General features: G+C 40.0%; 1 protein-coding gene and 1 long non-coding RNA gene across 2 annotated transcripts; one reads left to right on the forward strand and one right to left on the reverse strand.

The window, feature by feature from the left end:
• Window positions 1–314: 314 nt before the first annotated feature.
• LOC133450323 (uncharacterized) lies at window positions 315–5,411 on the reverse strand. Its single transcript, XR_009783105.1, has 3 exons — window positions 4,948–5,411; window positions 4,008–4,434; window positions 315–2,734 (listed from the first exon to the last, which is right to left on the reverse strand). It is a non-coding gene; the product is annotated as an uncharacterized LOC133450323 (long non-coding RNA).
• Window positions 5,412–12,680: 7,269 nt separating this feature from the next.
• Window positions 12,681–13,316, forward strand: LOC133450322 (dual specificity protein phosphatase 18-like). Its single transcript, XM_061728850.1, has one exon. The coding sequence runs from the start codon at window positions 12,777–12,779 to the stop codon at window positions 13,314–13,316; it is 540 nt and encodes a 179-aa protein (XP_061584834.1). The 5' UTR covers window positions 12,681–12,776.
• Window positions 13,317–14,505: the final 1,189 nt, after the last annotated feature.

The following is a 14,505-nucleotide window of genomic DNA, read 5'->3' on the forward strand; positions in this document are numbered from 1 at the left end:
AAACTAGATGGGATGTCTTACTAAATTCACCAACAATTGCATGTGTATGTTTGAGGATCTTTTGGCCAGTTCCTGTGCAGAATTTCGATTTCCTTTCTGTTGCTTTCTGTGTATCGTTCTGCTACTTGTCTGCTTGTGTGTGTGTGTGTGTGTGTGTGTGTGTGTGTGTGTGTGTGTGTGTGTGTGTGTGTGTGTGTGTGTGTGTGTGTGTGTGTGAATGTGTGTGAATGTGTGTGTGTGTGTGTGTGTGTGTGTGTGTGTGTGTGTGTGGGGGGGTTATGAATGCAGCAGTTCAGAAAATAAAGAGGAGAGAAAATAGGCTTTATTTCTGTATGAGTACAATTCAAAGACAATGGTAGTGTTGGGATGACGGATAAATACACAATTAAATGCATGAATTGACATTTCTCACATTTTGGATCAGCACAGTGTTAATTCCCAGCAGTACAGATTCTCAGCTACTCAGATCAATTATAACCCCAAAGAAATCTTTAATTAAAAGCAACTGGGATTGTATCTTCATTTTTGAGATTTAACATTAAAATCTACCTGGTTTTGTTAAATTATTGCTTTTTCAAGCAAAACTAAGTGACGGCTTGTTCATTTAAAAGTCTTTTTTTCAATTTTCACACAAATACACATCTTTCACAAACACATTATCTCTCTCACACACACACACACACACACACACACACACACACACACACACACACACACACACACACACACACACACACACACACACTTGTTTTAAACACCCATTCAAGCATCACAGACCTTAAAAACGTGACGTAGCTCTTCAGTTTCAGGCTGGTTCACTGACTTCCTCAATAAGCAAAGTTAGTGATTGTAGTTTGTTCTGGTTAGTTTATTAGTATGTTAGTATGTTAGTTTGCAGAAAGCAAGTATAAGATCCCCGGGTTAGTAACTGTTAACATAGTTTTCAACAGGCAAAACTTTTCCTCCATAGGACTGACGAAGTTCTAAAATGCACGCGCTTGCGATGCCGTCAGAAAGCCTCCATGTGATGTTTTTTAATGAGCATCACTGTTTACAAAAAGGCATGCGTTGATTTACTGTCTCTAAAGCTGATCGAACAACTGTGAGGTGTTAGTAAGTAGAACAGGTGGACCGTCACAGCCTCACCATTGTCGGCATTAACACCATAACAGGTTAGTACTGGAGCTGAGACTTGCGTGGCTTTTGTCTTACTGTCAGCCTACTACCTGTGGTGACAACAAGCCAGGCTCTCACCTGCAAAGGTTGACCACACAAAACACTCTGAGATGAGAAATTGATCTGTAAAACACGAGAATTTGGCCTCCAAATTTAATTAGATTCTTTATTTTGAATATTAATTGTACGTTTTGTTTAGATTCTTCTTCAGTATGTGGTCAACCCAGTCTGAAATCAGCAGCTGATGCCGTTCCTCTTTCTATCCTGTGGTTAATAACTTTTCCCTTCCCAGGTCCTGAAACCCTTCTTCACATGCATGCTGTAACCTCTATGTTTTTCTTTTACATTTTTATGCAGAAGTTCTTGAATCGTTAAGATGAATTGGAAATTTCTGAAAGAAAGGTTGCAGGATCATGCGAGAGGAGTGTGAGCCTCGGACTGCGGGCAGAAAGCAGAGGGTTAGTTAGTGGGTTAGAAATGCAAGCTGTCAGCATTCGCAACACAGGTTAGTAATCCTCCAACTGTTAGCAGACATTAGTACTGTTAGATATTAGTCAGATCCTGTTAGTACAAACCAGACTAGGGTAAAAGCCATTTACACATCATTTTTAGCATTTGCGGTAATTTGCCTAAGTGGTAAATGATGGAGCTGCTGGCATCAGGACAGTTTAATTTATGCCAGCAGGCATCATTTAGAAAACTGAGCACCACTAATTTCTGATGTCGTCCTTGTTATCTACACACAAGTGTAGGTGCTGTTCTGCAAGGTTGGAGCAAATGCTTAAAATCATTAGTAAATAATGTTTTATCCCTTATCTGGTACATCCAGAGACTAAAACAGTTCTGGCTTCAGCTTCGGACTCATTACATGTCATCAAACCGACGTGGCACACATGCACACATACTAATTCAAACACATACACAAAATTGAGCACATGCAAAGAAACACATGCACTCCCACAGACACCCACACGCGTCACGCACAGACACACACACACTACACGTGTCGTGAGTAGTACAGTGAAAATAATTTGCATCACACTGAAGTTAAGAGTTTTCACAACAAACAAAAATGTGTGAATAACACATAATTAGAGGGTGAGAAAAATGGGTCATTCTAAATCACTCCAGCTTATCATATTCTTGTCCTTAAGGACTGAAAATATAACAGCTTTCAGAATCTAAATCTGGCAGTGATAGAGAAAACGGGAACTGGTGATGTTCCACGTCTAGATAAGCTTATATTAAACGAAAATAACTCAGCAACAGCATAAAAAAGGGCAGCAGACAGTGTGTCTGATCATCAAAAGAGAAACAGGGGGGATAAAACCGTAGGAGACAGAAAGAGAAACAGGAGGGGATGTCTTAGAACTCACAAATTGCCTTCCTGATAAAAACTGATCAGCCAGATACTAACAAACGTACAAAGTTGCAATGTTATCTCTGTTCACTGATACACAAATGCTGCAGAAGCTGTCTCTTGATGAGGAAACAGTGTAACATGGACTTTCTCCCCCTGGAGGTGCAGGAACGCAGAAACGGCGCCATGAATCAGTCACTGCAAGAAGAACAGTGCAGACAGTGAATGGTGGCTTGTCATTCAGACAAGAAATTAATTCTTTTCTGTTTGTCACAGTAGACTGTTAAAGAGATATTAGTCTCCAGATCTAAAAACATCCAAAGGTTTTTTTTTCTGGAACAATACCATAAAATGTCTTGTAATTTTAGAAGCAGGATTATCTGAACTAGATTATTTGAACTTTTTTCTCACCATTTTCATTTCACTTGTTATCATACATGTCTTGCATTTCAGGATTGCAACAGTTCCAGGAAATAAATTGGAATAAAAAAGCTTGTACGACTTTATCATGTCGTCATCATTCCTTCTAACAACGTTTAAAAGGATTTTTGTGACTGAGGTTGGTTTTAGTTGTTATTTTGCCCCATTCTTCCTAAGAACATTGGGGTTAAGGGCCTTGCTCAAGGGCCCAAGGTGGTTCATCTTTGTTGCCATTCCGGGGCTTGAACCTGGTTCCCACCTCTGTAGCCACTACCCTACCACTCCCCCACATGTCATTGTACAAGGTTGCTGATTGCAAACATTTCCACAGACTCCCCACGCCCTCTTCTCCCTCCGCCACATCGGCATGATTTCTGCAGAATGTGGTTTTGCATTGCTTTGTTGAGAAATACATGGTCTCTAAAAAGAGGGGGGAAATAAATCTGGGTTACTGAGTCATTTGACCACAGTGCATGTTTTTACTGTTTGCTGGTTGGTTGCTTTCAGGAGATGTTTCCAAGCCCACAGATGCTGAAGCCATTTCTGGACAGGGTTAGTAACTGCTGGATTAGCTACTGATGAGTGACGGTTCTTGATGCTGTACCATCAATTAGACTGAGGATCAGAGATGTCCAGTTCAGGCCTGAACTCTTGCCCTTTATGTATATTGTTCAAAGTTCCTTGAATTGTTTAATTATATTATGCACTGAGAAGGAAAAAACTGTGCATATCTCTTCATAAATTTGCTTTAAAACATTTCAATAATATTCTCATGCATTTGATGACCCTCAACGCTCCAAGAAAACTCAATCTTTTGGATCAAAGTTTTCTAGCAAAGCCTGATTTCATTCTCCTGTTGACATCACCTGCAACTTTTTTTATTTTTCGGTTTATATATTTTTTTAACGTTGCAAGCCTCAAATGCAAAAACATTCTAACATTCATTGTATAAATTCATTTTGGAACGTCTGTAACAAGTTGCTGTGTGGATTGGAAAGTGATTATGAGAGAATGAAAAAGGAAAAAAATAAATGAAATAAAAACAACTCACACAGTGGTTTTGATAGATCCAGTACCAGTCTTGCGAGGCAACATGGCAGAGGGTGATGGAGCAATGGCACGAGGGGTACATTTAAGTCCTGTCGAGCCCTTCTCAGCTTTGTCATCAGTGTAACTGGAGAAAAACACGTAACACAAAGCAGCAGGAAAGTGATACGCAACACAGCTGTCCTCCCACTACACACAAAAGGATCAGGATAGTCCACCCTGCACATTATTGTTTCTAGCAACTATTTTTGACACAAGTGAAAGCTTAAATTGTTAGGTAAAAGTTAGGCCAGAAAAGGCTTAACTGACAGTATTCTCTCCAATGGGGGAAAAAATGAACAAACATAATCCATTGTGTATACATAACCTGTACAGCTGATCCTCGAGGCGTCGGCTGGTGTCATCCCGCATCCAGATTGGTCTCATGTCATCTGGAAATAATTCAGGTTAATTTACCACTCATGAAATGTTACCTAGAATCATTAAGTAAATGAATAAAGAAAATTAAAAAAACAAGGACATTTATCTTTTTTTTTCCCTATATTTTTTGGGAATACCACGCTTTGCCTCATATACGCTTAAAGACACCTAAAGCAGCTGTTGGCAAATTCTTATCATGAAAGCTCATTTAAGCTGACCTCTATTGTTGTTTCTACAGCTGTACCCACACCAAGATCAAATAGCCTCTAGCCTTTCTGTAAATAACCGTGTTGATGCAAAAGCCCTGTAAGATGTAAGATAATCCTGTAAAATAGACTGACTGATGAAAGACACTATCCTGATTTACAGGCCCTCTCTGCATGAAGGGGATCCGTGTGTGCTCAGCCTAACAGCAGGCAGCATCAGTCCAATTGAATCTGTTAGACGGTTTAATGCTAGAAAAACAAAAGGTTGAATGTAAAAGAAGAGGTGAATTATTGGGAATAAGGGCTCTTTATCCTTACCCAGTAGGTCTCCAGGTTCCGCACGCACCTGTCCCGCAGCATCACCAGAAAAGATCGCTGTTTCATGGTCTTTTCTTCTCCATTTTTTCCTCCTCCGTGGATGGTATGCCGCTCAGCATGCGATCACCCTTCGTGTGCAGAACATTGATTATGGTTGCAGTTTAAAAAAAAAAAAGATCTGGTCGCTCCTCGGGCCCAGTAGCTGCACAGGATCCGCGAGCGCAGCGTCCTTTCCTCTCCATGCTGCAGACGAGACAAGCAGATGTGGGAGTGCCGACAACAGCTGCTCGCCGACAGGGAGTCCGGTCCACACAGAGGTCCCGGGACAAAGAAAACGAATTGAGGACATTAATGGGAACAGTGGCTCCTTTGACTGCGCAGAGCTGAATTAATCAGCGGTCCCCGGTCTCCAGCTGCTCCCAGCCACAGGTTTATGCTGCTTTGTATGCGCCCCCTTTTATCCCCCATCTGTTTCCTGGGCAACAGAGGACTGCCTGCAGGCAGCACCAGCAGATAACACACGCAGCCACCTACGGTTATGCGGTGTCGTTTTCCTTACAAATATCAGAAGTAATATGGATGGGTTTGTATCCGTCTGAATTATTAGATGGTGAATACAAATTCACCATATTGTCATCACATTTTCAGATAGACTTACTAGATCCACCCCCATTGTTCCAATCCCTAAGTATTCTCCCTATTTTTGCTGTAAATGTTTTTCAGATTTGTCTTTTTGTCTATCAATCCATTCACAAGCTACTTCCAACCTGTTTTCATTCTTTATTTCAATTCAATTCCCAAATTCATCACTTCAATACTAGGTCTGCAAACAATCTCCATCCCACCCTTTTCAGGTCTCCTTTTCCCAATTTTCAATTAGATTCAGAGGTCTTCTTTATTGGAACACCTTACCACACCATATTAGAGAATGCTCGAGTACAAATAATTTCAAAAAACAAATCACAACATTTTGCTAGCCCAACTTAGCAAAGGTTAACCATTCATTTCCAGTACTTCTCTGCACACCCTCATTAGATTCATGTTTTTGTTTTCTAGTAATTTAGCTTATTTTCCTTAGTTGTTTCCTATGTTTTACATATTTCTGTAGATATTGTTTGTTTCATTATAGGAGGACAACTCGACAAGCCCTTATGGGTTTTTTTGGTTCCTCCCGCACATTTTCTGTTATATTGTATTTCTTTTTTTTATTTCCTTTTTTTTCTACATACTGTTCATCTGTACTTTTAAAACGGTTGTATATTTTTATGTGCAAATAAACTAAACTAAAAACTAAACTAATCATCATTCACATACCAGTGTGAATATCTTGTCTTTTGTCACAATGATTAAACTCAAAACTGACTGAACGTGTATAAGGTGAAGACTGATAAACTAAAGCTGTTATCTTTCATCATTGTCAACAAAAACAAAATCATGGTGGTGCCATGTATCTCGTTAACACAGAACCAGCATGGCACCTTTAGGACAGTCTCACAACTATGTGATTCAGTAGAGCCACTTTTGAATAAGTACACTGTTGTACTGTCCAGATTTATTTTTATATGATTATAAATTGTTTAAATACAGTGCTCAAATTAGAAAAAAAAATTAAAAAAAAGCATTTTTTTTAAGTGACCAGACACTTTGTAACTAAAGGATTCATGGTCACAGCGTTATGTAAGTAATTTCAACAAGTTCATGCTCAAACACATGCAGCTTGTAGCTGACAGAAAGTTGCAGCTCAGGTTTCAGATTTGCAAGCGGAGAGAAAACTGTGCAAAGTAGAGAAAATATTAGACTAGGCTAGGATGACAACAAGGCAACAACAGGGTAAATTCAAAATAAAACCAGTGTGCTCAGGTAACTAAAAAGAGCTCAATAAGAAAAAGTAAATAAAAAAACCCTGCACCTAATAAATAATTTCAAGTGTGTGTGTGAAGAGAAAAAAGTATAAATCTTGGCCCAAGGCATAGCAGTTGATCCATCAACCATGGGGAGTTGGCATGTGTGGCTGGTATTTATTGATGGTTTCTCTCCGGACAGAAGGCATGCAGAGATAAAGGACTCAGTGTTCGGATTAGGCCAGATGCACCAACATTTAAAAAAAACCCATGTCATTATTCAGCAGGACAACAGCACTTCACATGTCGGATGCAGTTCTTCTAACAGTTCGTCACCTCTTTGGTCTATAAAATTACACTCTACAATGCTATGAAAAAGTAGTTCTCTTACAACAAACACATTTTAATGTCCAAGATAACCTGACTAAATACTATATTAATTTTTAATATATGTATTCCATCTATTAAGGGAATAAAGGTATGTAGACCAACCTGGCCCCGGGTATTAGTAATGATCAATGAGTTTTACTAGTCAAACCTAGATCTGATAACGCCAGACTTGTAGAATCAAGGAATCACTTTAACAAAAGCTATCTGACAACATGAAGTTGGCTAAAAAAAATCTCAAAAAGTCCCACATCATCCCCTGATCTAATAAACAAAGAAATTCAACAACAAATGAGAAGCGAAGTAATCGACATGTCAGTTTGGAAATGTTAAGACATTTCTAAAGCTTTGTGGCTCCATCAAACTAGAGTGAATTCATCTTCCATATGGAGAAAACGTGGAACAGTGGTGAACCTTCCCAAGAGTGACCAATCGGCAAAAATGACTCCAAGAGCAGATCAACGAGTCCTCCAGGAGGAAACTAGTGACCCCAGATCAACATCTAAAGCCCTGCAGGCCCCATTTACCTGAGTTGTTGTTAATGTTCACGATTCAACAATAAGAAAGAGACTTGGGGTTAAAATGGCATCCATGGAAGAGACCGGAGGCCAAAACCACAGCTGATAGAAAAAAGAACACAAATGCCTGTCTCACATTTACATCTTGATGATACCCAAGAGTTTTGGGAAAATATCCTGACGAGACAAAAGTGGTAGCTTTTAGAAGGTGTGAGTCCCGTAACATCTGGTGTAAAACTAACACAGCTCTTCAGAACAAGAACATCATGCCAACAGTCAAACATGGTGGTGGTAGTGTGATGGTCTGGGGCTGCTTTGCTGCTCCAGGACCTCAAGGACTTGGTTTAACCGTGAAGTCTACTCTCTACCAGAAAATCCTGAACCAGGATATCTGTCCATCAGTTCATGACCTTATGCCCAAGTGCACTTGGGTCATGCAGCAAGACAAATATCCAAAGCCCAGCAGTTAGTCCACCTCTGAATGGCTAATTAAGTAATTAATAAAATTGATGAAAAAGACTCAGTGTTATTGAAAATGCTTGATTACAGTTGTTCCCTTCAATGGTGGCATGACCAATTAAGTTTAGGGGGTAATTACTTTTTCACATAGGGCTAGGTTGGTTTCGATTATTCTCCCCCTGATAAATTAAATGATCATTAAATTAAGAGTCAACAAGTAAATATAGAATAGCAGTCATTGATCCAAATATTAAAGTGCCTTTACTTAAAAAGAAACAACCTCTGAACAAAAAAAACATAATTTTGTGGATTTTTAGAATAAGTTTAAAATACTGTTAGTTTTTTGTTTGCTTGTTCACCTCTATATGATATGGAGCGTACATAATATCACCAATAAGCCATACAATGCCTCTATCCTCCACTCTGCAAACGTGACATAGGCCTCTGCTCTCTTATTTTGATTGATTATAACACCCCGTTTTCTTTTTTTTTTTTTTTTTTTTTTTTTTTTTTTAAAACGGGCAATTTAGAATCACCAATTAACCTAATATGCATGTTTTTGGACTGTGGGAGGAAGCCGGAGTACCCGGAGAGAACCCACGCAAGCACGGGGAGAACATGCAAACTCCACACAGAAAGACCCCTGGCGGGCCTGGGAGTCGAACCGGGGACCTTCTTGCTGTGAGGCAACAGTGCTAACCACTAAGCCACCGTGCTGCTAACACCCCGTTTTCATTGGGGATGCTATTGTAGTTGAAATGGGGTCAGGTTGTGTTTACTTTGGTTTTGATGACTGCTTAGATTTGATAGTAGATCTGATAGACCCACATCTAGAAAGATGTAGAGTTGTATCTGCAAAGCAAATTTAAATGTAAATCTTGAATTCTTGCAGTCTGCCTTTGATGTAGTGCAGTCTCGTCTGGAGAAACTGAAACTGGTTTTAAATGCTGAAAAATCCAAAGTTATGTTTTTTTCAAATTCATCAGTTCTCCCGGAGAATACCCCATCAATTAAAACTGTCCATGGTAAAGCTCTTGAGCTGGTCACTAGCTACAAATACCTGGGATTAATTATTGATGGGGAGCTTACATTTAAAGCACACATTAAAAATTTGGTCTCTAAACTAAGGGGGAAACTCGGTTTCTATTACGGAAACAAGGCATGTTTTTCCCTCAGAGCACGGAAGTTTCTGATATCAGCTACTTTTCTGCCTGTTCTTGATTACGGCGATGTTGTGTATATGTGTGCGTCAGCCAGCTGTCTACAGTCTTTGAGTCCGGTCTACCACTGTGCTCTAAGGTTCATACTGTGATTTATAAGGCTCTTCTTGGCTTGGTTCCTGGTTATTAGGGCCCGAGCACTTACAGTGCAAAGGCCCTGTAGGAATTTTTCTTTATTATGGGCATGCCAAGTAGTGGCATGCCCATATTGCAATAGTCCAGAAGGGCCCAAAGGGCAATGTTGCTAGCATTTTGCTAACAAGCTGAAGTCGCAAAAATCCCACTGCGCACCAGCAAGTGGACAGCATGACCCCGCTCTGATGTGGTAAAAAAAAATCCACAAAAATAAAACACGGCCGGAAAAACCTGAAAAATGAAGGCGATATATTAGTATACAGAAAAGGTTTCCCTTTTCTTCTTATTCTTATTAGGGCCCGAGCACTTACAGTGCGAAGGCCCTATTGTTTCTGTAGGAATTTTCCTTTTCCTTTTTTTTTTTTATTTATTATTTTTTCGACGAAATGAGGGCCTTTTTGCCCCCCTAAACGTGCCCCAAAAGTCACCAAATTTTGCACGCAAGCCAGGCCTGGCGAAACATTTGATATTTAATGGTTTACATTAATGAGCGCGGCAAAATGGCTCAACAGCGCCCCCTAGAAAACTTTGTGCCTCAAGCCCCACAATACGGTTTGATGTACATGCACGAAAATCGGTACACATCTGTATTATGTCGCAACTTAAAGAAAAGTCTCTTGGCGCCATGGCTGAAACCGAACAGGAAGTCGACCATTTTCAATTAATCGTGTAATTTTGGCGTAATTTATGCCATTCCTTCGGCAGTTAATACGGCCCGAACCGTAACGTGCACCCAGGTGTGTTATACATCAAAATGTGCGACTCCATCCTGCGACAATGCGCATTACTTTTCTCAGTCAAAAGCGTTACCGTGGCGACGCTAGACGCCAAAAAGCGCGTCCACCCTTCATCTGATTGGTCCATATCTGATAGTTCCTACTTTCTGCCATAACTTTTGAATGGTTGGACATAGAGAGTCGTGGGTGGTGTCATCTGACTCGGTTTTGAGTACTTGACCTTCATTGGCATGCATTAGCCCCGCCCCTTCTTCTGATTGGTCGATATTTGATAGATCCTATTTTCTGCCATAGCTTTTAAATGGTATGAAATACAGTCGTGGGTGGTGTCATCGGACTCGGTTTTGACTACTTCACCTTAATTGGTGCAAAGTAGCCCCGCCCCTTCTTCTGATTGGTCGATATGTGATATTTCCGATTTTCTGTAATAACTTTTGAATGGTTTGACATAAAGACTCGTGGATGGTGTCACCGGACTCGGTTTTGAGTCCTTGAACATAATTGCTGCAAATTAGCCCCGCCCATTCATCTGATTGGTCGATATCTGATAGTTCCTACTTTCTGCCATAACTTTTGAATGGTTTGATATAGAGAGTCGTGGCTGGTGTCATCCACTAAATGTCCAGGCCTGAAGAATCTACATGCAAGTCATACAAGCGCTTCCACTGCAGCACGCCTGGAAGTTCACAAGGGTGCGAGGGCCCGTTCATCGCTGCTTGCAGCTTTAATTTCTGTTTATCTCTTCAGAGAACTAACAGCCACTATGCTTTAAGATCGAATGACATTTTGCACCTGGCTGTTCCTCGTGTTTGGACTAACTTGGGGAAAAAAGCTTTTAGATTATCTGCACCCTCTGCTTGGAATATCCTCCAATTTGAACTGAAAATGCCTGGATTTATTTCACTTGAAGCCTTTCGCTCTTTTTCTAAAAGACCGACAACGAGAATCCTTTCGGCAGTGCCTGTGTTTTTAAACTACATGTGCCCATGTTTTTTTTTTTAATTATTACTGAAGTTGTTGTTTTCTACATGTTACTGGAGTCACCACTACTGCATTTTATTTGCTAAAACAGTTTGCACTCTCATTTTAATGTTTATTTTGTGATTGCTGTTATTTGTGTGTTATTTGTGGACGTGTGCTGCTGCCTTCCTTGGCCAGGTCACCCTTGTGAAAGAGGTCTTGATCTCAATGGGTCTTTTATCTGGTTGAATAAAGGTGAAATAAAAAAAAAATTGATAGCAGTACGTTTAGATTTCTAAGCTCTCGTATTAACTCTAAAAAAAAGATCAAGAATAATTATGTACAGGACTGTCTCAGAAAATTAGAATATTGTGATAAAATTTTCTGTAATGCAATTAAAAAAACAAAAATGCCATACATTCTGGATTCATTACAAATCAACTGAAATATTGCAAGCCTTTTATCATTTTAATATTGCTGATTATGGTTTACAGTTTAAGATTAAGATTAATTTTTTGAAATAGGATATTTGAGTTTTCTTAAACTGTAAGCCATGATCAGCAATACTAAAATAATAAAAGGCTTGCAATATTTCAGTTGATTTGTAATGAATCCAGAATGTATGACATGTTTGCATTACAGAAAATAAAGAATTTCATCACAAAATTCTAATTTTCTGAGACCAGAGGTGGAAAAAGTACTTAAAAATTGTAATTGAGTAAAAGTATCTTTACTTTGCTTAAATCCTACTCAAAGTAAAAGTAAAAGTACTCATCTATTTTACTCGAGTAAAAGTACAAAAGTACTTCATTTAAAATGTAATTTGAGTAAAAGTTACTTTCAGTTATTTAATGCAAAAAAAGGATGAGTCACGAATCAAATCCAGCACAAGTTGTTTCAATTAACTTTGAGGCATTTTAAAGTACACATCCACACTTGTAAAAGCTCAGCTGAGCTCAATAACATGATCCTTTTACTTCCACAGAACAGGACATAAAGGACAGTCACAACCTGTACTGTAAAGTGCAAACTAATTTCAGTCATATTGTCCAACCGACAACACTAAAACCAGAATCAAAGTATTCAAACACAAAATAAAGTGCCCAATGCCCGCAGGATCCTGTTCCTATTCACAATAAACCACGATAAAATGCCCACAAGATTTTCACCATAAATTTTGTACTCAGTAACGTGAGGGGGTCCAAATGTAGCGAAGTAAAATACTTGGGTCAAAATGTACTCGAGTAAAAGTAAAAATTACATATTTCAAAAACTACTTAGAAAATTAAAAATTACTCATAAAAAGTACTCAATTACAGTAACGTGAGTAAATGTAATTTGTTACTTTCCACCCCTGTCTGAGACAGTCCTGTACATATTTCTCCTCATGATATGAGCCTGCTGATACATACACCAACCAGGTGGAGGCGGAAAACGTGCGCACTGAAGTTTGTCCCATCTCGGATGCCACACTACAGACTGCTGGTTGCAGCAAGCTTCAAGCAGCCGGTGGTTATTTTGAAAAACTGAAGTGGGAAAACTGTAAGCGCACCATAAACTCTCAATCAATCCATGCATCAGTCAGGTCTGTCGGGTCTCTGCCGCGTCACCGACTCTCTGTACCTGAGTAACGCCAGAGCGGCGAACGACCCGTGCCAGGTGACGGCCCACGGGATCACCTGCATCATCAATGTCAGTGAGACCGGGAGCAGCTGTCCTCCTCCTCCGGGGGTGGAGGAGTACGTGCACATCCCGGTGCCGGACTCCCCGCTGTCTCCCCTCCGGGACCACTTTGACGCGGTGGCAGATAAGATCTCGGTGACGGCGGAGCGCGGCGGCCGCACGCTGGTGCACTGCAACGCCGGCGTGAGCCGCTCCGCAGCGCTCTGCATGGCCTTCCTGCTGAAGCACCGCGGGGCCACGCTGCTGCAGGCCCACGGCCGGGTGAAGGCATGCCGGCCCATGGCCAGGCCCAACCCCGGCTTCTGGAGGCAGCTGATCGAGTACGAGAAGGAGCGCTGCGGGTGCAACTCTGTCCGGATGGTGGCATCTCCCATTGGAGAGATACCCGACATCTACGAAGAGGAGGCCAGGAACATGATGCCTCTGTGAATGAATGAACACCTTCTGTTTCAAAGTGAAGCAACTCTGCTGACTCTTCCTGATCTTTTTTTTTTATAGAGTTAATACGAGAGCTTAGAAATCTAAACCTACTGCTATCAAATTTAAATTTGCTTTGCAGATATTTTTTTTTATTTTTTATTTATTTATTTGCACAGTGATAACACAATAATTCTTTTTTATCATACAAGGACAAATAATTTGTGCAGGAGAGGAAAAGAAACCCGAAGGACTTATAAAAAATCCTCCCCTCAATACAAAATCACCAAAACAAAACAGTCAATAGCAAAAGAATAGAAAGGTAAAAGAAACAAAGAAAAATACAATAAGTACACAAACAAAAATATCCACGAAATGGCAATTTCATTTCAGTAAGAATAGCCTGTTAATTTTGTCTAAATAAAAGATACCCCACCAAGCTGGTCCTAAACATTTTTAAGGATGACGCTAACTTAAGAGATCTATCTAAACAGATACAACTAGACATGTTTCTAGATGTGGGTCTATCAGAACTACTATCAAATCTAAGCAGTCACCAAAACCAAAGTAAACACTCAGAATGTTCTGGATTTATCGCTTGGCTTCCATTTTTAGAAAACTGCTGCCATGTGACCCCATTTCAACTACAATAGCATCCCCAATGAAAACGGGGTGTTATAATCAATCAAATTAAGAGAGCAGAGGCCTATGTCACGTTTGCAGAGTGGAGGATAGAGGCATTGTATTGCTTATTGGTGATATTATGTACGCTCCATATCATATAGAGGTGCACAAGCAAACAATGGCTCTGCGTTGGTGTAACGCGGAACCATAAATCAGCCTTTACAGGCCTCGTGCGTGTTTCCCTGGGATGGTTTAACAAAGCTCCAAAGTCCACTCAAAGATGATTGATTATATGGAAGTACCAATCCTTCCCTATCGTCCATGTAGAAAGTTTGTCTTTCCAAAATACCAAAGGTCTCTTTTCACTGTACCTGTGATGTAAACCTCAATTATCCAGGTGGCCTTTTTGCCTTTAAACTATAACTTGATGAAATACAAATATGTGAAGCTTGTTATAATCGACGTTGTGTATGTCTGTGCAACACAGGGGAAAACCTTTTTTTCCACTATTACTATATTGATTTTACACGTTATATAAAGTTTTGTTAAGAAAAATAAACTAGTAGTTCAGTCTCCT

Source organism: Cololabis saira, chromosome 9 (genome assembly GCF_033807715.1).
Source record: "Cololabis saira isolate AMF1-May2022 chromosome 9, fColSai1.1, whole genome shotgun sequence".
NCBI classification, from domain to species: Eukaryota; Metazoa; Chordata; class Actinopteri; order Beloniformes; family Belonidae; genus Cololabis; species Cololabis saira.

Coding starts and splice junctions, on each gene's coding strand:
- LOC133450322 (XM_061728850.1), top strand. CDS start 12,777: ATGCATCAGTCAGGTCTGTCGGGTCTCTGCCGCGTCACCGACTCTCTG.